The 25439-nt window shown below is 44.0% G+C and overlaps 2 protein-coding genes across 6 annotated transcripts in view; one reads left to right on the plus strand and one right to left on the minus strand.

The window, feature by feature from the left end:
• Positions 1-179: 179 nt before the first annotated feature.
• asah2 (N-acylsphingosine amidohydrolase 2) lies at positions 180-7349 on the plus strand (the record flags this gene model as incomplete). Its single annotated transcript, XM_084485748.1, has 20 exons — positions 180-303; positions 595-686; positions 1040-1183; positions 1528-1704; positions 1845-1972; positions 2351-2428; positions 2550-2670; positions 2850-2975; positions 3158-3244; positions 3789-3893; positions 4301-4382; positions 4748-4863; positions 4984-5078; positions 5185-5224; positions 5377-5475; positions 5582-5677; positions 5788-5934; positions 6219-6275; positions 6385-6473; positions 6984-7349. The coding sequence occupies 20 exons, from the start codon at positions 180-182 to the stop codon at positions 7177-7179; spliced, it is 2199 nt and encodes a 732-aa protein (XP_084341874.1). The 3' UTR covers positions 7180-7349.
• Positions 7350-7508: 159 nt separating this feature from the next.
• a1cf (apobec1 complementation factor) overlaps positions 7509-25439 on the minus strand; it is an 18490-nt gene continuing 559 nt past the window's right edge. Inside the window, exons 2-13 of one of the 5 annotated variants that reach the window (XM_084485753.1) lie at positions 19967-20114; positions 18211-18345; positions 17807-17937; positions 16988-17226; positions 15531-15695; positions 14951-15048; positions 14513-14650; positions 12758-12902; positions 11279-11517; positions 10700-10836; positions 10168-10319; positions 7509-9787 (exon numbers count right to left, since the gene is read on the minus strand). In XM_084485753.1, coding sequence (XP_084341879.1) covers positions 9630-9787; positions 10168-10319; positions 10700-10836; positions 11279-11517; positions 12758-12902; positions 14513-14650; positions 14951-15048; positions 15531-15695; positions 16988-17226; positions 17807-17937; positions 18211-18345; positions 19967-20065 — 1836 coding nt within the window. In that variant the 5' untranslated portion in view covers positions 20066-20114 and the 3' untranslated portion in view covers positions 7509-9629. Of the gene's footprint in view, positions 9788-10157; positions 10320-10699; positions 10837-11278; positions 11542-12757; positions 12903-14383; positions 14651-14950; positions 15049-15530; positions 15696-16987; positions 17227-17806; positions 17938-18210; positions 18346-19966; positions 20115-25439 lie in introns of all 5 variants that reach the window. The other 4 variants (XM_084485751.1, XM_084485750.1, XM_084485749.1 and 1 more) reach the window with 4 other exon arrangements.

Below are 25439 nucleotides of genomic sequence, written 5' to 3' on the forward strand. Positions count from 1 at the left end.
GTCTTTATTATGTCTGTATTTGTACGTGTGTAAATGTGTCATATGCATGCATATGTGAGTGTGTGCATGTATATATGAGTCTAAGCATACATTTTTGTTTGTGTGTGTATGTCTGTGTGTGTGTGTGTGTGTGTGTGTGTGTGTTTGTGTGTGCGTGCCGTTGTGTGGGCCACAGAGCCATGGATGTGCGTCGTGTACTGTGTTGTGGTCTCTCTAGTCTACTGGTGTTGAAGGTACTCCTGTTCCTTCTCGTTGCCTCTGTCACGGTGACATTGATCGTACTCTTGACTCAGTCAAAGAATCGTAAGAACACACACACACACACACACACACACACACACACACACACACACACACACACACACACATACACACATACACGCCAGGATGTTTACACATGCAAACACACACAGCCAAGCACACATGTGCAAACATATCTGTGTCCATACAAATATCTACATAAAGCAGAAGGGTCTAATCACTGCTGTATCACACTGTTGTGATACATTGCATTCATTCGTTCTGGTGTCCTCTATTTTCTCCTCCTCCTCTCCGCTCCTCTCCTCTCCCTCCGCTCCCTCTTCTCCTCTAAAGACACATACCTAACCTATCCCTCCCAGGACCCCCCCTACCTGATTGGGGTGGGTCGCGCCGATTGTACTGGACCTCCTGCTGATATCCTTCTGGTCTGTTTGTGACACGCACACACAAACACAAACACACACGCACGCACGCACGCACGCACGCACGCACACGTACACGCACAATCGCTCTTTCTGCCTCAAGTTTCACCTTTATTGGCGTGAAAGTTTCAACAAAAAGATTGCTGATGCAATAAAATCCTGTCTCTCCCTCTCCTTCACTCTCTATCTCTCTTTCTCTCTCTCTCTCTCTCTCTCTCTCTCTCTCTCTCTCTCTCTCTCTCTCTCACTCTGTCTATCTCTCTCTCGCTCTCTCTCTCTTTGTATCTGTATGTCTCTCTTACTCTCTCTCTGTCTCTCTCTATCGCTCTCTCTCTCTATGTCTCTCTCTCCGCTAGATGGGCTATGCTGTTCCCCAGCAGACGGCGGCCGGCATCCACACCCGTCTGTTCAGCAGGGCCTTCATCGTGGACGACGGGCATAAGAGGGTGGTCTTCATCACCGCCGACATCGGGATGGTCTCCCAGAGGCTGAGACTGGAGGTCTGTCTTGCTGTCTGTCTGTCTGTCTGCTGTCTGTTGGAAGGACAATATTTCTGGCATTCTGTCTGATCACTGTGTCTTACTTTCTGTTGGACGTCTGTCTCCCTGTCTGTCTGTCCATCTCACTGTATCTCCTGAAACATATATATATAAATATATATATTTCATTTTTTTGTCTGTCTCACCTTTGTCTAATCTTTGTCCAATCCGCTGTCATTCTGTATGTCTGTCTCTATCTGTTTGACTGTCTCTCTGTATCTCCTTATATCTCCTGATAGTCATTATATATAAATATATATATATATATATATTTGCAACAATATAATATATATTGTCTCTTACAGGTGCTGAAGGCCCTTCAGGTGAAGTATGGAGCCCTGTATGGCCGGGACAACGTGGTTATTAGTGGGACCCACACCCATGGGGGCCCGGCCGGATACTTCCAGTACACCTTGTTATTCATCACCAGCAAGGGCTACGTCAAGCCCTCCATCAAGGCCCTGGTGGACGGCATCGTCCAGGTGTGTGTGTGTGTGTGTGTTTGTGTGTGTGTGTGTGTGTTTGTGTCATTTGTATTTCAGAGGATAGCCATAGCCCAGCGCATCCTCGGGAAATCACTGTAACAACAATGAATGAGTAACAATGCTCTGTTTGTCTACAGAGCGTAGACATAGCCCACCGTAGCATCAGGCCGGGCCGGATCTACATGAGCCAAGGAACGCTGGAGGACAGCAGCCTGAACAGGAGCCCACAGTCCTACCTCAACAACCCCCAGAAGGAGAGGGACAGGTGGGCTGGAGGAGGACTTGGAGGGGGTGGTGGTGGTGGGGGTGATGATAGTGGTGGTGGTGGTGGTGGTGGTGGTGGTGATGATGATGGCTGTGGTGGTGGTGGTGGTGGTGGCGGTGATGATGACTGTGGTGGGGGTGGTGGTGGTGGTGATGATGATGATGGTGGTGGTGGTGGGGATGATAATGGTTGTGGTGATGATGATGATGGTGGTTATTGTGGTGATGGTGAGGGTGGTGGAGATGGTGCTGATGAGGGTGGTGATGGTGCTGTGAAGGTTGATGATTACAATGATGATGACCAAACAGACTCCATGCATGTCGTATGCAATGTGTGCAGTTAAAACTCAAACGTATTGATTGCATTTCTTATCGTCAGGTATGAAACAAATACGGACAAACAGGTGGTGGTGCTCCGGCTGACGGATCTAGACGGAGATGGTGTTGGTATGCTGAGGTACAGAAGATACCCACTGTGGAAAGAAACTCTGAACAAGGAGGGAATGAAGCTGCTCCTTTCAGAATTGTATCCGTATGTAATTGTATTCAAGTAATGAATGTCCCGCCCCTCCTGTCAGCTGGTTTGCTGTCCATGCTGTCAGTATGAATTACACCAATCAGATGGTCACCAGCGACAACATGGGATACGCCGCCTACCTGTTAGAACAGGACAAGAACAGAGGATCTTTACCTGGAAAGGTATGCTTCTGTATGTGTGTGTGTGTGTGTGTGTGTGTGTGTGTGTGTGTGTTTTACAGCACTTTTTACAGCTGTTACTTCAGTGTTATCTAAGTAACATACAAAAGGAACCTGCAAACATAAGTTATTTTAAATTTAGCATACATCTCTCTGTCTGTCTGTCTGTCTGTCTGCTTCAGGGTCCTTTTGTGGCTGGGTTTGCCTCCAGTAACCTTGGCGACGTCAGTCCCAACACCAGAGGACCGGTGTGTGCCAACACTGGTCTGCCCTGCGACTACCTCAACAGCTCCTGTCCTATAGGAGGGGTGGGCACACACTCTCACACAAGCACACACACACACACACACATATACACACACACACACACACACACACACACACACACACACACACACACGCACACACGCAAGCCCACATCATCACATATAAAATAAAATGAAAAAAATAAAATGTGTGTGTGTGTGTGCATGTGTGTCTGTGTGTGTAGACAAAGATGTGTCAAGGAACTGGCCCTGGTGAGGACATGTTTGAAAGCACCCGACTCATCGGACACAACATCTACAAGAAGGCCAAGGTACTGTCTGTCTGTCTTTTAAGTACTGTCTTTCTGCCCTTCTGTCTATCTGTCTGTCGGCCTGCCCTTTGAATACTGTACTGCACCCTTACATCTGTCTGTCTGTCTGTCTGCCTGGCCTGTATGCGGCCTGGCAAAATGTCACATCTGCCTTCTAAAGATGATGTGAAATGGCAGACAGACGGTATCCTAGTTCTCTAATAGGAATCTCTAAGTCAAAACAGGCTTCAGGAATGAGAAGTAATATAGGTGGAATTTCATTTATTCAAAAGGATGCTAGCCAACTGTGTGCTAACCCATTGAAGTATTTTGCCCCTGTTTCTATGTGCGAGAGAGTAGAAATATGCAAAGAATTTTTTATTTATTATTGAAAATGTTTCATTTTGTTGATTGACATTTTCAATGTGGTAGAAGTCATCAGACAGCAAAAATACATTGCTGGTGAGGAATGCTGTTTTGTTAATAAGATTTAAATTGAAAATGAACCACTAGAAATAATATTGGCAAAATAAATGAAACAGTGTGTTGTTGCCGCCCCCTGTAGGAACTGTATGGTAAGGCAGACTGGGAAGTGACAGGGTTTCTGCATGCTGCTCATCAGTGGGTCAATATGACTGATGTCACCGTACAGATCAACTCAACCCATACGGTCAGCCAGCACACAAAACCCCCACACACACACACACACGCACAAACCCACGCACACACACACACACACACACACACACACACACACACACCCCCACACACACACACATTCACTCACACAATACACACGCATTTGCGTTCATATGCGTGTGTGCCTGTGCCTGTACCTGTGGGTGTGTGTGTGTGTATGTTTGTTAGTGCCTGCGTGTGTGCATGTGTGTGTACACTACCCTATCATCCTTGAGCAGATGCCTAATCTTTGCCCTCTCCTTAACAACCCATATCTGAATACACTGGAGGCCAATGTGATAAAAAGCCGTTCCTTGATAGTAAAACAAACACTGGATGTGTGTGTGTGTGTGTGTGTGTGTGTGTGTGTGTGTGTGTGGCTGCATGTATGAATGCTAGGCCAGGACCTGTAAACCTGCGCTGGGCCACAGCTTCGCTGCAGGGACCACAGACGGAGGGGGAGACCTGAACTTCACCCAGGGTCAGGATGGAACCCAACACTATGAGGAGGAGGAGGAGGAGGAGGAGGAGGAGGAGGAGGATGATGATGATGATGATGATGACGATAAAAATGATGACAGCAATGCTTTGTATGTTTGTTGGTGCGTCTGCCTCTGTGTGTGTGTGTGTGTGTGTGTGTGTGTGTGTGTGTGTGTGTGTGTGTGTGCGCATGTGTCTGTGTGTGTGTGTGTGTGTCTGTGTGTGTGTGTGTGCGCGTGTGCGCGTGTGCATGTGTGTGTGTGTTTGTGTGTGTGTGTGTGTGAGCATGTGCATGTGTGTGTGTGTGTGTGTGTGTGGATGTATATGTGTGTGTCTGTGTGTGTGTGTGTGTGTGTGTGTGTGTAGGGGCGGTGGAAGGCGACCCCTTCTGGGATGGTATAAGGAACGCCCTGGTGGGACCACCGTCCAATGAGACGCAGGAATGCCACCGACCCAAACCCATCTTGTTCAGCACTGGAGAGGTCGGCACAGAACACGGGTGCCTGCAAAACACCAAATGAACACGACGGTGTAATGACTGCCTCATGACTTCCTGTCTGGGCTGACGATGTAATGACTGCCTCATGACTTCCTGTCTGCAGATGTCCTGGCCCGTTCCCTGGCATCCTGAGATAGTGGACGTGCAGATCATCACCATCGGCTCTTTTGCCGTGGTTGCCGTGCCGGGAGAGATGACGTAAGAGCGTGACATCATGATTCAGGCTACACGAATGAGGCTCAGCGGGTAGGCTACCGCTAGCGACACTGATAGGGTTCATGCATGTTCGCTGTGTTCTCAACAGAACCATGGCAGGGAGAAGAATACGAGAGGCCGTCAAAGAGGTGACATACACACACACACGCGCACACACACACGCGCATACACGTGCACACCAACACACGCAAACACACACACGCACGCAAACACACTAACTACAACTAACTAATTAACCAACTACTATATGTGTTTTTGTGTGTGTGTGTGTGTGTGTTAGGAGCTGGATTCAGGAAGTTCCTTTGAAGACACAACAGTGGTCATCGCAGGCCTGAGTAACACCTACACACACTACATCACAACGTACGAAGAGTACCAGGTATGTGTGTGTGTGTGTGTGTGTGTGTGTGTGTGTGTTTGTCTTCAGAGATAAGAGGGGGAAAGAAGTGTCATGACGGCCCCCTAGTGACTGTGTCCCTACTCAGATCCAGAGGTATGAAGGGGCGTCAACCATCTACGGCCCGCACACACTGGGTGCATACCTGCAGAAATACACACACCTGGCCAGGGCCATCGCACAGGTGAGCTGTCCGTCTGTCTGTCTGTCTGTCTGTCTTTGCGTCCGCCCGTCTGTTTATTTTATCTTCTGTCCTGTGTATGGTTTCTTCTTTGTCGGTTGATGTGTTGGCAGGGTACTGAGTCGGAGCTGGAGAGTGGTCCCGAGCCTCCGTACTTCCTAAACCTGCCCAACTTGCTGTCCGCCGCGCCTGTAGACAAGAAGCCAGTCAACAGCAGCTTTGGACAAGTGCTGGAGCAAGTGCTGCCTGTTTATAGAGTGGTAAGGACACACACAACCATGTATGCATGCGTACGCACGCACACGCACACACACACACACACACGCACACACACACACACACACACAAATAAACACACACACACACACACACACACACACACACACACACACACACACACACACAGGCAGGCACACATGCACACACACAAACACCCATACATACACTCAATCTGCAGATTGTTTTTACAATTCATGTTTCGTCATTGTGTTTGTGTGTGTGTGTCTGTGTGTGTCTGTGTGTCGGTGTCTCCGTGTGTTCACAGGGTGACGTGGTCTCTGTCACATTTGTAGCAGGAAACCCCAGGCATTCTGGTGACATAGTAAGTCAATAAATCCTTCATTCATTCAGTATTCCATTCATCTCCTCCACATCTTCATCCTCTTCATGTCTTGTCTGCTCTCTCACTCGTCTGCCTCTGCCTGTTCCAGAGAGACAAGACCTTTGTCACCGTGGAGCTGTTCCAGAACACTTCCTCAAGCTGGGAAGTGGTCCACACTGATGCATCATGGGAAACCAGGTGAGCTGTGCGTTTCGATCCTGGTTGTAGTCTTGTGGTTACTCGTGGGCTCTTTTCTCCTCACCTGTCGCTCCACTCACCTACCACTCCGCCTCTCTGCTCCTCTTTCATTCTGCTTACCCCACCTCCCCTCACGTCTCTGCTCCTCCCGCAACTACCTCTCTATCCTCTCCTCTCCTCCCCTCCTCTTCTCCGCTCACCTTCTTTCCTCTCCTTACCTCACCTCCCCTCTTATCTCCTCTCCACTCCACTCCTCACTTCACCTCACCTCTCCTCTCCTCACCCCCCCTCTCCCCTCATCTCCTCCCCTCTCCTTACCCCCCCTCCCCTCATCTCCTCTCCTCCCCTCTCCCCTCCCCTCTCCCCTCCTTTCCTCTCTTCTCCTCCCCTCCCCTCTCCCCTCCTCTCCTCCCTTCTCCTCCCCTCCCCTCTCCCTTCATCTCCTCCCCCCCCCCCTTCCCTCCCCTCTCCCCTCCCCTTTCCTCTCCCCTCCCCTCCCCTCCCCTCCAGGTTCCACTGGGTGAAGGGTTCTAACCGGGAGAGCAACGCCACAGTGGAGTGGCACATCCCAGCCTCGGCCCAGCAGGGCTCCTACAGGATCCAGCACTTCGGACACTATAAGCAGATGGTTGGCTTCCGACCCGTCATCACAGCCTACCAGGGCAGCTCCGACGTCTTCGCCGTCTCACACACATATTACTACTGAAGCGCTAATACGTGATGTATGGGGATGGAAATGCAGTCCTTCATTTCTAAACCTTTTGTAATATAATCATTTGGCAAAGAATGAATGGCCAACAGATTGTCAGTGGATTAACTGTATGGTATCAGTATCAGTAAAGTGACTCTCATTATGTAAATAATCCTGATTATCTGTCAGTATGTTGTTCTGTCCTGATCTTTCATTCCATATTAATTTTGGTTCAGTTGAGCAATTGTACTTGCTTGTATGTACAAATTTGTTTATATAATAATTATTATACAACTACATTTGTTTGAGTTTCAAAATACTGTCATTAAAAACCATACAATCAATAATTTTTCCAAATGTTGTTTTATTCATTATATTGGGGCGATCATCGATCAAGGCATTAGAATCAGCAGTTTTCTTTGAATACAGCCATTATACTACCGTACACTTTGGCTTCTCAATTACAAATCACCATCAAAACCAATTCATTAATCAGCCAAACCTCAAGCTATATGTCTCCAGTCAAATTATTAGAGCAAAGAGAATTTATTTTTAAATATACTCAAAAACGCCAAAAAAAAAAAAAAAGAAAGAAAATCTGGTATAAAAATAAGTTCTAAGTGCTACACACACTTTTAATACTGTCACTGCTTTGGCTAGTTCAAAGTTTAGAATGTGTCGTTCATGCGCCAGTGTTTGGAAAGAAACACCCACAGCCGACCTGAGACGTATAAAGTTACTAACTGATGATCTGGGATTGATTGCTTCTGTCTAACATGATGGCACCAATCAGTGTGCTTTGCCTGTAAGCTCGGGCATAATGAGTTAATTGAAAGTTCACTTAACTAGTCTTGCAAACCAAACAAAGGTGCTTATGACTATCACGAAAGCAAACAGTTTGTACTGTTTGTACAATCAAAAGGGATAAATGTTATATTCTTGTTATATCAATGTGTATAAAACGCAATGTACAAACGTCATGTGACCCAAGGTCACATGAAGGTGGTAATGTAATTAGCATTAGGTGGAATACAGAGACCCTCATCTCAAATCTTCTGTCTCCCACAAATAGACACAAGTGTTCACAGACCGGAACTAGCAGACTACTTGTTAATTCATGAATAGAAGGGGAGGTTTTCTTTTTCTTATAAGAAGGTATTGGTGGAAGACTGACCTAACATCAACAATGTCATGAGGAACATACCTTTACAGTGGTACAACTCGTTACTTCAAACAGCAACGAGTTGTCTCTTTTTGAAGCATTTACATGCAAACCATATTTTCACATTTCAACATAGGAGAAAACTATGGCTATGAAGGCTATGGAACAGCTCTCTGTTGTTAGGACGCCTGGTATGGCGTCGTTACATTTCAAATTGTACAAATCTAGAGACAGAGTTGGGACATACATTTCTCTGGCTAGTGGGCGACACCTGTCAGTTAACATCAGGACTTCAAGAATGGAATGGAAAAAGTCATACAATACAAGAATGGGTAAATATTCAAACATTATTAAACCACAGACAATCCCATTAAGGCATAAAGCATTACCAACAAAGCTCTTGCTAAATGCCTTGGGAAAACCTAATACTTCAGTTCTTACATAAGTCTCTACTTATGCCGGTAGAGAAAAGTGAAAATGTATCTCAGCGGATGTTGTTTAAACACCAGAAACAATACCACATCTCAAGAGGGAGAACCTTTTTCCTCTTCATGCATTTGCTTCCACATTGTTCAAAGAAAACATCTGGAACACGAGACAGAATAAGTAAACTAAGAAAAACAAATACATTACATTGGCCCACATATGCAACTGAAATATTATTGAGGGAATTGGATTTAGAGCAAAAGCCTCTTAAAAATGTATTTAACTAATATATGGTCTCTTACTTTAGTTATGTACCCATAACTAATAGAAAAATGACAAAGATGATGGCCGTTCTTTGTTTAAAAGTAAACACGCTTATTTTCTTTTAAAAATAAAAAATACAAATCCACTTAGAAAAATACAAATAGAAAAAGAACCCATTCCCAAAAATAGTTGTCATTTTATAGACAGCCACGAAACACTACACACCTATATAATAATTCTGTTTAATTATCAGAATTTTTAATTCAAGGAACAATTTATTCAAATAATAAAAAAATTACCATGGTTGCGATTGTAAATATGAGATAATCTGCATCCCTGGCTGGAAAGTTAAAAAATTACTAAATTAAAAATATTCAGAAAGAAACAATCTTTGGTACCAACGAGCAGTCAGAAAGATGACATCAAGGAAAGCATTTTAAAAACCCTAACTTTTTCTCCATCAACTCCCCAACCTCCCCACTTCCTTTTATTTATGTTAACATTCAAGCCCATTTTACATCATCGTACGTTCACAACGTTGAATTGCGCCAGAATCCGGCGTGACCAAAGTCCCTTTTGATCTTCCCCCCTGTCCCGAAAACCTTTTCCGTTTCTAGAACACCCCGTATCCGTCAGCGTGGCGGGTTGCCATGGCAAAGGCGGGGTATCCCTCGTAGGTGGTGTAGGCCATGAGGTCCTGGCCCAGAGACACCGCCTGCTTCAGCTGGGACGCCACTGCGGCCGTGGTGGGGGGGCTGGCCAAGGCGTAGCCTGGAGACAGAGGAGGGGGGAGAATCCTCACAATGTATTATTTATTATCCGTCACTACAATGGATCCAGAGCATTTGACTCTGATGCTCAGCACTTTATTACTCACGTTGAAAGGTGCTAACCCGTGTGAATTATTATGCTGAACCTAACGATTCCTGAACCTACCAAACGTCCAGGTAGGCCTACGACAAGACTCGATTCCTCCTGCAAAATAGTAATAGCCTATATATTTCCTAAATCTATTACCATTACTCACATAATTCACACTAAGACATTGGTTAGTACACATTTTTATTCATGAAAAAAAAGAAAAAAGAAAGAAAAAAGGTAAGGTTTTAAAGAAATAGTTAGTGGGGTTTTGGGTACGGACCTTCACATACCTGGGAAGGCCACTGAAGTTACGGCAGCAGTAGCGGCAGCGAGGTCGGCAGCACCCTCTGCTGTCAGGCCCAGGGTCTGCAGCGCATGCTCCGCTGCGTGCACCTTGGCCTCGTCTACAGCACTACACAGCTTAGAAGGGGTGAACGGATGGCTGGGGGAACCCAGAGGAAAACCAGAGAGAGACATATGTATACAAGGAAATTAATTGTGTTTTTCTGCATGTGTATTGTGCAGAATACGATAATTAGTACTGTTCATCAATCCATCTATCAATCTATCCCTTCATTTGTCTATCTATCAATGCAGCCATCATCCATCCATCATCCCTCCACCTGTCCATCCATAAATACTGCAAAAGTATACTGTAACAATAACAATATTTACCGTAATACAATTAGAGAGAGAGAGATGGAGAGATTCACCTGATCCACCATGGCCATCGCATTGAAACAACATTTGCTGAGATTGATATGAAATCCCCCGATAGGCCAACAAAGAAGAGAGTTTCTCTGTGTGTGCTGACGGACTCACACGTTGGGGTACTGCGTGGCGAGGGCCGGGATGGTGACCTTGTAGAGGAACAGCTGCCTCTGGTCGGGGCTGATGGCCGAGTGCAGCTGGTAGACGGGCTGGCCCCAGTTGTTCTTCTGACACACCTCCTCCAGGACCTGGGGGGGGGGGGGGGGACACAGAGCGTCAGGGGGGAGACGGGGAGCGCTGGGGATACCTTAACTACACACTGTGGTGTCTCGTTGAGTGAAAACCCGACACTGCACATGACGAAGGTGAAGTATTGTCTCACGTTCAGTTCAGACCTTTCCACGTTGATATTAAACGTCAATCTACTTGTGCCTATACTGGCTCTGTTAATAATCCCCTTGTTGCAACTGTCATTGGTGCTTTTAGAAATACAAATGTATGTATATGGAAAAAAACAGGATTGTCTCTTCAACGAAACTTCCTGGTTGCATAAAAAATGTGGATGATTCCCCGGTTTAGTGTAATCGGGCCGGGCTCATCGTTCATCATTACCCTCTATCGCCCCGGAGCCAACGACTCTGACGCTGACCAATCGGGTGCCAGTGTTCCCCTGGGGGCGTGGCCACTCACCTGCGGCGGGTGCTTTATCTCGGGGAGCTTGAGGCCCATGGCGGAGGGGTTCAAGGGGGTGAGCTCCATGCCGGGCAGCAGGTCGTACAGCTTGTCCTCGGCCCGCTTCTCCGCCTTCAGCCCGTAGGCCACGCCCAGGCCCCCGCCGGGCGCCGCCATGCGCCCCACGCCGCCCACGCCCCCCGTGGCGGCGTAGGCCAGGTAGCCCCGCCCCCCAAGACCCCGCACCCCAGCAGCCCCTACAGGTACAGTCATGTAAATTTCTACAGGAAAACCAAGAGGGCAGTGAAATCAATCAAATCACAGGAAATCAACGTCGGAGGAAAGCAAAAACAAATTAGCCTGAGGTGCGGACATGGTTGTAGCCAGATTCAGAGACTGCTTCGATGGTTCATTGATACGTTTGTATCTAATCTTATCTAGTCTCATCTAGTTTACAATTGAGTCTAATCTTGTTTTATATAATGTTATCTAGTCTATATAATATAGTCTAATCTATTCAAAAATACATCTAATCTAGTCTAATCATGCATAATACTGTATAATCTGATCTGAACGCAATTTAATTTAAATGCGTCAGACTTCTACTCAAATGTTTGGTGTTTGGACCCTTCCAATCAACTAAGATATTATGAATCAGCTAGTCCATGGAGCGAGGCTCAGTGAGGTCATGGATACAACCATGTCGCCTGTATGATTTCTGCTGAGCCAGCACAGTACAGTCAAATCCTGGGAGTCTTCCCCAAACGTTTCTGTTGGCTGAGAGGTCAATTGTAACGATCACAAAGTTTTTTCTCATTTGTTTTTCATTGATTGAGCACTTTGGACTTGATTTGCCATTATCAAAAACTTGATGAAATAGGTGAATTTCATTGATCCAACCACAGGTTCTGAATTTGAAGCAAAGATGGTGTGGACCTTGGATCATTGGTTTGATCTTATCAAAGAAAGTTTCTATGAGATTTGAAATTTAAATGGATTGAAAGTAATACTGAAACATTCATTTTCTTATTTGTGTTTTCGATTAAGTCTCTGTAGACTGTAATATGCAGGCGCAGAGAGCGGGTATTGCATGAACAGATAGTAAAGTACATTCAGTCAATCAGGTATCTAATTTAACATTATGGAGTGCACACAAATAAACCCTGTTATTAATGTGAATTTTGTTATTCAAAAATGTCATGATTCATTTTTGAGTGACAAAGTGTAAACTCCAAAAATAACAAAATCAATCCTCAAACCCACTCTAAATATTGGTCTGAAAACCAGATTGGTGATTACCACAATGCGAGAAAACATATTTCAAGGCTCTATTCAAGGCTTCTGATCAACAAACGGTAGATTTGTTCACAATTACACCAGTATGTTAAAACAATAAAACACACGTATATACATATCAAATATCAAGTATTCAATAACTAATAATAAAAATATATACAAAACTAAAACTAAACAGTGAGCCCTGGGGTCTCTGCTCACCTCTGACGGACGGCGGTCGGATCAGGCCCCGCCCCCCGATGTGGGCCTTGGAGGGCGGGAAGCGGAACTGACTGGGCACGGTCGCGTACGCCGGGGGGGCGTAGAACACGGGCGCACCCAGGTAGGCCGCGGTCGGGTCGTACACCTGCGGGAGGGAGGGAGGAGGACAGGGGAGGGAAGGAGGGAGGGAGGGCAGGGTTGGGTGGGTTTAAGTGAAAATCAATTTGACAAAAGAAGAAAATAAGAATTACCGACCTTTAGCAGACATAACGCAATTAAATAACTCACTATGAAAAACCTCATAAAAAAAAACATAAAAGAAGAATAACTATTGATTCAAGATTAGATTACAATAGATAATAAACAAGGGTTGTTAGAAAGTCGCGTCATGAAGACCGGTACTCAATCCTGATAATCCAGTAGAGCAGTGGTTCCCAACCTTAGACCTCTAGCAGTGGCGGCTGCTGGTCTTTCAAAGAGGGGAAGCTCATTTTTGGCCTACATCATATAAATTGTCAATTTATTTATATGTAAATTCTGCTCTCTGTTCCTTTTCAAGGCAATGCTATGTAACCCTGTCATACCTAGCTGTCTTTTCCAGTGACTTGACCAGTGTCCTCTCAATGGCCAGCAGAGCTAGGCTGCTTGAACGGCCTTGGCCCATTGTGTTACGTGTGTAGGACTTGAGCCGCTTTAAACAGGAGAAGCTCCTTTCTACACCTGCAGATGTAGCTCCAATTGTTGCCACTAATGAGAACAGTTTGTAAAGCTGCGGCATTGCACTGTCCAACTCCATGTCTTTAAAGAACACCAAGAAATCACACAGCTCTCCGCTGTCACCCTGCAAGTCCTGACTGTCCTGATCTGAATACAGGACTTGAAGTTCAGACGTCAGGCTCCCTGAATCAAAGTGATGGCCAACTACCAAAACGATATTAAACTCAAACAAGGAAAGGTGGGAATTATGTTAAACTGAAACAAGGAATTGTGTGTATAAGTATATGAAATGTACGATGAAAAGTTGACAAGCAAATATCAACAAATAGGTTGCAGTTTGTCTTTCGACTCGCTTGCAAAATCCGCGATGGGATTGAGGACTAAAGACAGCTCCGGCGACATTTTATAGTTCAAAAACGCTGTCAATCAAACGGCAACAGAAGTCAAGTGTCCAGGCCAGCCCACTCCTCCATTCACCCCCAGAGACGCTGAGCGTCCGTGGGAGGGACATAATCGCAGCATTATCCAATGACCGTCGACTTTCGACGCACAAAAAAAAGCTGTTCTATGCAGCCCCATTGAAGTGGATGGATGCTGAGCTTCAACAGGCAAATGCACTGTGATGCAAATTTTTTTGACCATTACATTTTTTAAATTTTAGGGGAAGCCGAGCATACCTTACAGTTTTAAAGAAATCGCCACTGACTTCTAGGTGTACCACTAAACTTGCGGACATCCTGACATGAAAAATGGTGAAAAAAAAAACCCTATAAATACACATACTGTAACTGATCAAAAAGTAACGCGCCCACTAGCGCCCACTTTATACACAATTAAAATATATAACCATAAAATAAAATCAGACGCATCCCCTTCAGGACCCTTGCGTACCGCCAGCGGCACGCGTACCACAGGTTGGAAAGCATCCGCAGTAGATGAGGTCACCGTATGGTCAGACGCTGCTACGCTCAAAGCTCTAACCAGCGTCCTCTGTCCCGTTCTGCTGAGGGTGGATGGTGGTGGCGCCGCCCTGCTCACCTGTCCCACCGTGTAGGCGGTGTAGTCGGCCTGGTGCATCGAGCTGCCCCGCCCCCCGGTGCCCCGGGTGTAGCGCACGTAGCTGTCCTTGTCCACGGGCTTGGCCAGGGTCACCTCGATGGGGGATCCCTCGATCAGCTGGAGGGGGGGGGGGGGGGGAGGGAAGAGCGGAGGGGTTGTTGTGACGGGAGGACGGCTCACAGAACAGACGAAAGGTCAGAGGAGGTAGGAAAAACTTTGACTGGCCGTCGACAGTGATGTACGTAAGAAAATACACACAATTTGTAACAACCGGTTGCTGTCGGTCAGTTGTTAAGGCTTAAGGATCAGTTATGGTTCCTGTTATCCCTACATTTCTGTTATTATACATTTCCCTGTTATCGCTACATTTTGATTTGAGTCTCAAACATCCGATCAGAGACGGACGGAGGAGCTGACCTTCCCGTTGAGGGCGTTCATGGCGGTGATGGCGTCCTCCCGCAGGGTGAAGTGAACAAAGGCGTAGTCTCGGATCTTCTTCACGCGCTCCACAGACCCTGGAGCACAGAGGAACAGAAGCCTCTTCAGGATCACATCACACCGTTCGGCAGTCACTTTAACGCGTGGCATTTCATTGAAGTCAGGACTTGAGTGAAAACTCAAGTTGACATGACTCCATGGTTATATGCTGTTGAATGTTATCGCCACAGCAGTCAGTACTCTTAAATGTCCCCAGTGGTAGTATCGCTTTTGCTACTTCGACTACTTGTAGTAGTACTACAATTATGTGATTACTACCTGAGCAATACTGCTGTTTAACATTTTTGTTATTATGTCTCTGTTATAGTCACTATGTGTTATTATCAGCATTACTTCTATATTAAGTATATATGTAGTGTAGTAGTGTAGTGTATGTAGTAGTATATGAAGCGTCTACTTGGCTCGATGCTGTTGAACTCTTTCTATATCAGGTCTCTGCGATTGTCACCAGTGTTAATATCAGTACAACTACGAGTACTATAGTATATGAAGTGTCTACCTGGCTTGATGCTGTTAAACTCCTTCTCTATGGTCTCCTCTGCGGTCTGCAGCATCAGGTTCCTGATGTACAGAATCTTGACGGTTGCCATGGTATCCTCATCCACCTCCACCTCTGGCTCCGCCCAGTCCACGGCAATGGCGTGTCCCCACAGCTGAATGCGGCCTGACGAAATGTAAGGAGACAGAAATGTCACCTTAAATCAAGGAAGACTAGTCTCTGGAAACGTACATAGATGCATGCAATTGAAGAAAATAGAATCAGAAAAAGGGGGGGGGGGGGGGAGAAACAAGCTAGACTGAGGTCAACAAAACAAAACACGGTAGATGTGGAGCTAAAATGGCTGCCAGTAACAACACTTAATTTTATCAAATAATTTTCCTCTGAATTTCACATGACATGACAGTTCATTGGAAGTTCAATAGTGACAGTTCAATAGGAAGCATTAAACAAATCATTTACCAAGCAATGGGAAACCTGTTACTGAGAGCTCATTTTAGCGTTTTATTAATGCGTTATCTTAATTCGTCATTATTCTTGCATCCTGTTTATTACCTGTATTCCTCCACTTTACTGGGAGCACTTTTCTACAACCATTTATTGCACATTAATTAGATTTATTGTAATAATTGTTTTATTGTAGTTTTTACATAAAGCACATTGAGCTACAAACTGTGTGAATTGAAGTACTCTACACAAATTAAGTTGAATTTAATTTTGAACAATGCAAATAAAACAAGTTACAGACATTATTGAAGATAACAATGTTGATAATATTCCCCCTTACGTTGATAAGGTGGTGATACCCACAACACATCTATGTGTTATATACTAACTATCTTATCTGTGTCATATCTTATCATGGGAAGGTCTCCCCGGATTCGGACCATGATCCTGGAATAGAGGTGAGTCGATGAGGGCCAGTGACTCAGCAGAATGTGCTAACGTGCTTGAACACACGCAGCATCACTTTACCTTCCTCACTGAGATTCCTATTTTATATAAAACGTACAATTGCATTGGCTTTTTCAGGTTGGTTTTGTGATTGTGATTTGATTCAGGTGTAAAGTAATTCATCTCATTTGATGGATCAAATGCTTTTCACACATTCTTACTAAAGATAAAAAATATATAATATATTTTTTTGTATTTAAAAATGTGAGCTTACATTTTAAGCTCATTACTGCTTCAGAAATCCTGAGGCAATCAATCGTTTCAGTTTAGAATTGTAGAAACGTCCTTGTTTCCTTGGCGGCAGGTACAATGACATCACATCCCTGCTGTGTCTCACATCCCTGCTGTGTCTCACATCCCTGCTGTGTCTCACATCTCTGCTGTGTCTCCTATTCCACTGTCAGACTTGCATTCCTGAACAACCTGTTGTGCTCCTGTGAGCAGAGGTGTTCACTCCGGTACAGCAGCAGTTAGATCCAACATGGCCGCCTCCGGTTCCCTACCTGGCAGCAGTTTACGGCGCGCCATGGCAGCGGCCCGGTGGCTCTCGTACTCCACGAAGGCAAAGCCTCGGTTCTTGGTCTTGTCGGCGGCGCTGGGGTAGACGATGACCTCCATGACGCCGTCCGTCACCTTCCTCATCTCTGTCAGGATCTCCTCGCGCTTCTTGGTCTTGGGGATCCCGCCCACGAAGAGACGGCAGTTGTCCACGCTGGCGCACACGCCCAGCAGACGGCCGTTCCTTGGGACATTCAGGACATTTTGGTGTCGGTTTGTTTCAGTGTTTTCCTTCAAACGTCGCGCAGTTTTAAAATGAGCGACAGACAGACATGGATTTACTTTGTTTTTATCGATTCCATAGCTGTTTAGATTTGTCTTTTTGGACAGGACAGTAAAGACAGACAGGGGAATTGCCTTAAAAGAAGACAGACAGGGAATCTTAAAAGGTCTTAAAAAGGTTGAACGGGACGTTTCTTCAAAACGGACTCATAGCGTGAATATCTAGATCTAGAATTTGAGACATCACAGATATTGGACATCCAGACATCCGCAACATCATTTCTCCATTTATGATTTTTATGTTCTAATAAGACAGTGAAGACTGACAGAGGGTTGAATGAGAAAGTGAATAACATGCAGGCTCTGACCACAGGCAGTAGCAACCCTAAGTCACGGGTTGATTAGTGCACCCATCCATAATATTAATTCAACATTTTGACCTAATTTAACAGCCTTGAACATAGAGTACTTCTAAATGGAGTGTTGGTGTGTAAAAGTAAGGTGCAATTGGCTGGGGCGTCGACGTCATGACAACAACGAACCTGATCTCATAGTTGTTGAGCTGCTTCATGGCCGTCTTGGCCTCCTGTTTGGTGTTGAAGGTGACGAAGGCATAGCCCCTGTTGTTTCCATTGAAGTCCATCATCATCCTCACCTCATACACCTTACCAAACTGAGAAAGGAGAGGGAGGAGGAGGGAGAGAGAGAGAGAGAGAGATATTTATGATAAACATTTACAGAGACAGGATGTAAAAAAAGATACGGTGAACAATCCCTAGATAACTTAGATAAAATTTTGTTGATAACCTTGCAAGTTCATGCAGATAAAGGCTGAGCTATAAGCCTATAAAGTATGCATTAATCGGTAGACTTAGGTAAGAGATAGTCCGTATAGTAAACACTGCCTTCATGTGTTTGTCTGTGTGTTGCTCATGCTCCTGCTCACCTTCTCACAGAGAGGCACCAGTTCGTCCTCAAACAGGTCTCTGGGTAGCTTCCCAACGAAGATCTCACTGCCCCTCTCTGGTGGGGGCCCCTCCCAGCCCGGTGGGGGCCCTCCAAACCTCCGCTGGCCGTTCTCCTGTGTGGGAGGATACACAAACGTCTCAGTCAGGAGAGGCAATGGTGATGCAAGACCCTGACGCAAGATATTGCTTATTACGCGACACACACACACACACACACAGACACACACACACACACACACACGCGCAATCACACACACATACACACACTCAATCACTTGAAACAAAATCTAAAAATTCTAGAATGATTTTATTGCTTTTGCTGATAAACGTTTACAGTTAGAGTCTACAGTTGGAAGTTGTGTCCATAGCAACAGTCTGTTGTTCATAGCAGTGGTCTGTCATTTAGAAATAGCAGACGGCTGAATTGACCGTAATTGACCATCAATCAGAATCAATCAGAGTATTCAGCGAAGCTGTGTAATAAATACATATATAATAAAAAATACAGGCATTCTGACTGAAACGTGGAAACAGGAGGGCATCTGATAGAATGTATGCCATTTCAAATTCTTATGTTTCATAGATCAGCAAGATTATATAACAGACTAACTATACAACAAACTTTAACATTATATGATTGAGACACAGAGTGTATGTTTCAGGCCCTCAACTGACACACCCGTGCATGCACACACACACACACACACACACACACACGCACACACACACCCACACACACACCCACACACACACACACACACACACACCCACATACAGTGATATACAGAGAGAGCGACAACTGGTTTGATAGAGGGCCACATAGAGGGAGATGAAGTGGAGATTGGAGGATGGGTATGATGAGCAGAAAAGGATTGGTCATATTTCTACTGCGTTGGTGCACATTGCCCACATGGTGGCGCAAACACACAAACGAACACACACACACACACACACACACACACACACATCACTGAGCAAGAACTTTGCAGAAAGGAAAGTTCAACAACATGAGGCCCACTCCTTGCTTGTAATGCATCATTCTATAATTTATATTTATTGTTATTTACAGTATACTACCACGTTTCCCATACTTGTTGCTGGGAAAAGTCAATGCATACTAGAATAATACGAAAAATAGCACAACATATGCTGACGTTAATGCCACTATACTAAATTACTTTTTTTTGTTGCTTAAGCTTCAGTGCATGAAAACAAATTTAAAAGTGATTGATATAGTAAGTTAAAAGCAATAGAATAGAAGAGACGGCTCCATATCCTATCTAAACCTATTTCTTGGTTTTGTTCTACTTTGACCCACAGGCTATGTTCTTAAAAGGGGTCCCCATAGTGATATTGTCTTAAGAATATGTGGGTAATCATTATCCAAAGACAGGCTTGTGCTCAATAATAACATGGGGCTGATACTGCAGAGCGGTTGCAATGAACTCTAGTGCACAGATAACGCTGTTTTGTAACCTTTGAGGCTGTTATATAGTCAAGCATTTTTCAATAGCGCTGTGTTTGATTAGATTGTTAGCGGTTTTCCTTAACCCCCATTAGTACCTGAAAAGTACATTATGCATGTATGTATGTATGTATTTTAATACATGCTTGTGCACACACACGCACACACACACACACACACACGCACACACACACACACACACACACACACAAACAGCACACACACACACACACACACACACGCACGCACGTGCACGCACGCACACTCACCTGGAGCAGCTGATATCCTGTGCGTTGTATCAGGGCCCTGAGGGCCACCTCCTTCTGGGTCCCGGCCAGGTCGTCCCCTGCTTTCTGATTGGATTCCATTGGGTGTGATTGACAGCAATATGTAAATCAGGGAAATTAGGGGTGCTCACTGAAACACAAAAGGATGGACATGATTTAAAGTGCAGAACGTACATTCAGGTGATACAGTACATACTGTCGATAGAATCATGCATGACCAACATTACATTTTGAGAATACACATGATTCCTTTAAGACAACATGAAACAGATGTTCTTTTCACAAAGCTCTTTCAGACACTCATGTTATTGACCCTTTCAATACAACTAAACGCTAATAATATGTATATTTTTTATGAATATTACATTTTGACAATTTAAATAGATCAGTTATTGTAATGTTAACTGACAATAAACATTTAAATAAGTATACTGCAGTCCTAATTCACAAAATTGGAGAGAGCTGTCTCCGCCAACTCCTACCCAGACTCAGAGCTCCCACGGGTTGCCAGGTTGGAGACACTGAATGAACACGAACGCAAGACAAGCCGAGCTCAACATTATATTTTGGAAGTATTCTATTATGACAATGATGAGGATTAGGACAACGACTTGATCAGTGAATGTATACGTTTGCATTATATTTATTCTTTGCAAATTGTATACAAGCTTGTGTGGCATCTATCTTGAAATCCTTCTCGGCTCTAAACTGTCTCTATCTTTCAAGTACAACTCCAAGAGGTACCCTAGTTATAAAAGGGCACTGATCATGGAGATTTTTGGGTATGAGAGAAGAAAAAAAGAGAATGAGGCATTTAAGGTTTGTTAGAATCTAGAAATATTTCAGTTCATCCTGTTTGATTGCTTGCTTCCATGGCTGAAGCACGCTGTGTTTGTGTGCCAATATGTTTCATATCTGGCAACCCGAGGTACCCAGATAATAGTGGATCATAACACACAAGCCAATTCAAAGAAGAGCATGCTGGCAGTAGCATTGTTGGCTGATGTCAGATTAGCATGTTTCCATAATCTCTGATGACATATCAACACATTTTTTTGATTAAGTACAGTAAATGTGTTACAAATTACACCTTTAATTCACTGTAGTGCAATCATGTTAACTGGTCCATGCTGCCATGCTTTGTGCATGGCAAGCAAAATGATCTCATCATTCTGCTCTGGCTAACAAACAGCTGCAAAACCTAGCACACAGCTGCTAGCATAATTTGTGTACTAATCCTCCCGCTCTAAATCACTCATTCTTCTTGGCATGTTGTATTTAAAGAAGATGGAAATAAATAGATACGTACATACATATCTACACCACCTCCATCACTTTGACAGTTGTAAATATTTAGGCTGTTGCTGGACTGGTGATGTATGTTAAGTCAACTACAGTGAATAATATCATCAATCTAAGGCTTATTTGGTCAAATGTACACATTTAAATGGGAAAACTTTTGTTGTGAATAAACGGTTACAGTCATCATATAAATGTCATTAATACACAGGATCAGATGTTATAATAAGTCTAGATAATCTGACTACATGCACATGCTTTATATTCATGTTACTTTCCCCAAACAATCTATGCCATAACAAGCACTATATGGTTTTATATTGTCATAGGGCACTGGGGAAGCACTGTGAGTTTCAGACTAATACCAATACAGAAAATACTAATTCAACTGCTGTCCCAACCTGAATGTAAATCCTTAAACTAATATCCTCATAACCCCCCCAACATATACTAAGAACAACCTGAATCCACAGTCACATGTGACATGACATGGCGGCCTTAAGTTCAAAGAGTTCAAACTTGGCTTCTCATTGATACCTCCATTTTTGGAACTCAAGGTTGTCTAATTCATTCCTTCGTAATAAAATGTAGGCTAAGATATGACATTAATACAAAACCATATTGGTAAAACCCATGTATAGTCAGCCTTTGCTTAATATCACCACAAAGCAGTACAAACCGACAAAAACAAATCAAGGTTGGGCCTTAATTATATGCAGCAATCGTGTGTATAGCAGGTGCATAGTCCAGGTACAACTAGGTACTACCTAAAACAGGCAAAATGCACATTTCACAAGAAAGACATTTGTATTTCTAAATATAAAAGTTTATGACATCAGTAAATACACATTTACTTCTGCTTTAATTTGTTACTCCTGCATTTTTTGGTTACATGTACATAACTTTTTCAATGTTCTCAATGTTCTCAATGTTGGCGACTAGAAAACATGCTAGCATGAGCTATACCGATAGATTTGTTGGTGGCTAACTCTGGAAGCTAAGGGAGACTGACAGGTGGGTTGTAGCCTAGCTATGTACCTTGTTCAGTGCCGCCACAGGAGGATGGGTCAAGGTCTGCTGGCTAATCATTAACAGGCCTGTTCAACCCCAGCTTACGGTCAGTCATACCTTCTGCGGCGCTGTGAACCAATAGGGTCTGCATCTTTGCTTGCTTGTAGTATTAAAAAAACTAAATGAACTCCAAATGCATTGCAGGGATCAGTGTGAATACTCAAATTCACTAAGTCATCCTTGTACGAATAATTGTTGTTTAAGACTATGAGAATAGTTTTGTTTGGGCTGTCAATCCTTTCTATATTATTTTGTAGGTTCTGTGTAGCATAATCTATTTGGCAATTTATTTATTAGGGGGGAAAATTTTGTGCATCAAATAAATTTATTGCAATCAAATTTATTGCAAACAATAAGTGGCTACTTTTCAGCTAACCCTTTGAACCTTAGTGGAAGGTTGATAGAATCAACACAATGCTAAACAGCTTGTTGTTGCTACTTCTTCACTGCTTCCATTCACATGATAATCAATCACAAAGACACACACACACACACACACACACACACACTCATACAAACACACACACACACACACACACACACACACACACACACACACACACACACACACACATACAAACACATACACACACACACACACACACACACACACACACACACACACACACACACACACACACACACACACAAACACACATGCTACATCTTTCTTTGTCCACATTAGTTCAAAGAGACGGTGTGAAACCACTTTGAGATCAGAGAGGAATGGAAGGAGGTCAGAACAAAGATGGTGGATGGAGGACAGCGAGAAGAAAAGATGAAGGAGGGAGACAGGGACACACAAGGTAAGAAAAATGAATGAAATGGATGGAGGGAGAGGGATGATGAGTGCAGTGCAGATAGAAAGAAGAGAGGGAGAGCGAGTAAGGGGGAGGGGGCACAGTTGGAAAGGTCAAAGTTCACCGGAGATAAGGGGCACTTCTATGACTAACACTCCAAGCAGCCAATCACAGGGGAGGTGAGGCTATCATAATGATCCGGTTTGGTAGCTAATTGTTTCTGTTTACCTTGGAGTGTTTATCCATAAGACACGGTAACAGACACACTGACGTGCAAACATACACACACTCACATTACAGACCCATGCACTCTCACACAAATGCACACTCACACTCCCACACACACACACACACACACACACACACACACACACACACACACATATACACACACTCACATTACAGACCCATGCACTCTCACACAAATGCACACTCACACTCCCACACACACACACACACACACACACACACACACACACACACATACACACACACACACACACACACACACACGCTCACACTCCCACACACACACACACACACACACACACACACACACACACACACACACACACACACACTGAAATAATGATGTGCAGTTGAACAAAGATACAGTATATTACAAAAAGGAATGACGGTGGGATGTGCTTAAGGTTACATAATGGAGTATTCGGCATTCATGCCCAACAGGTAGTATAGACCGAGTTGGAGTAATACAGAGAGCAGAATACGTAACAATGCTTTACATTGACAGGTATAAACACACTGATAAGCAAACAAAAATATATGAAGTTGTTCTGTTGTCTGTCTACCTGCTTTTATATCCATCTGTCTGTATGCCAACATGGCAGATGAGGCTGTGCTAATGAGTGGTTATCCTGTTTGGGGGTTGTGTATGTTTATATATTCACCCAAGTGGAGGTCTCTGCTTTGAATGTTTCTATGTGGGCCATTTTACAGCTTATACAACCGGTAGGTCCAGTTTTGCAACAGTGAGTCAACATTTTGAATAGAAAACCCACTTTCTTTCTCTATCTCTCTGTTTGTATATCTTTCTGTTGGACTCCATCTTTCTCTCTCTCTCTCCCTCCCCCTCTCCCTCTCGGTCGCTCTCTCTCGCTCTCTCTCTCTATCTCTATCTCTCTCTCTTTTAACTCTTGGTTTCTCTGCTCTCAAAGGGAACCTAGTTACGGTTTGCATAAACAGGGTCACTGGACAGTTTGGTGTGTGTGTGTGTATGTGTGTGTGTGTGCGCACTTGTGTGTGCTTGGTGTGAGCGGCTGCTATCAGAAGAATGTGATCAGCGGATGAGCTAGCTCTGTGTTGACTGAAGCCTAAAGATACACAGCATGCCAGTCGGTCAGTTTGTGTCTTCTCTGTGACCGTATATAAACTAAGCTTTGTTTTAGCTTGAACTTTATATGAATGTGTGTGTGCCAATAAAGACAAAATATGGGATGACAGCTCATCACTAGATGCTGAAGGACTCAATTTGATGCTGCCGTCTAGCCAGCTAGCCAACCAGCCAGGTTAGCTGGTTAGCTAAATGAATTTGAATTTGTTTCTTTATGGTGACTGCCATCTTCCAACACTGCTTGCCTGCTATAAGTGTTAATTACATCATCTTTGGTGTTGGTATAGATTATCTGTACTCTCACAATATCAGGACCTGGTCGTGACAATGTAGTTCTGGTCTGAAGGTAACTGCTGATTGCGTCGGCTCTAGGTAGACTTTTGTATGGGAGGTGAGGATCTGTTGTATATTGGGGTTGAATGACCTAGCCTGCCAGTTACCCCATTGGCTAAATAAATGATGAAAGACAACATGAATTAAAATTTGTCTTTATTTTTTACCTTGTTAGTCATATATTATACGCTTACTCAGAAAAACATGTTTCAGAATTATAGTAGCACAACATCCTAACCAAAACAGAACAGAAATTAGCAGTTTTTTACAATTGAGTCACCAATTGCAATTACTTTTAAATGATAATTTAAAAGTTTGATTTGATAACAATGATAATGCTGTTTTCATTGGGTGAAAACTAAGCTATGGCAAATATAAAGTCTCTACCTTTTGTCCTGTCCAAATATCCTCTTTTATTAACATTACACAAGCTTTGACCTCAAGCACCTCTGGTACATGCTCTCTTTGCATTCTCAGAACCGGTTGACCAAAATCAATATTGTTTTCTCTATTCAGGATATAGACATCTATAGTTTTGAAACAATGACTCACAATGAATGCATTGAGCAGTAGCACCCACAGCAGAATCCCCAGTCAC

Source organism: Micromesistius poutassou, assembly GCF_964030765.1.
Source record: "Micromesistius poutassou genome assembly, chromosome: 21".
Lineage (NCBI taxonomy): Eukaryota > Metazoa > Chordata > Actinopteri > Gadiformes > Gadidae > Micromesistius > Micromesistius poutassou.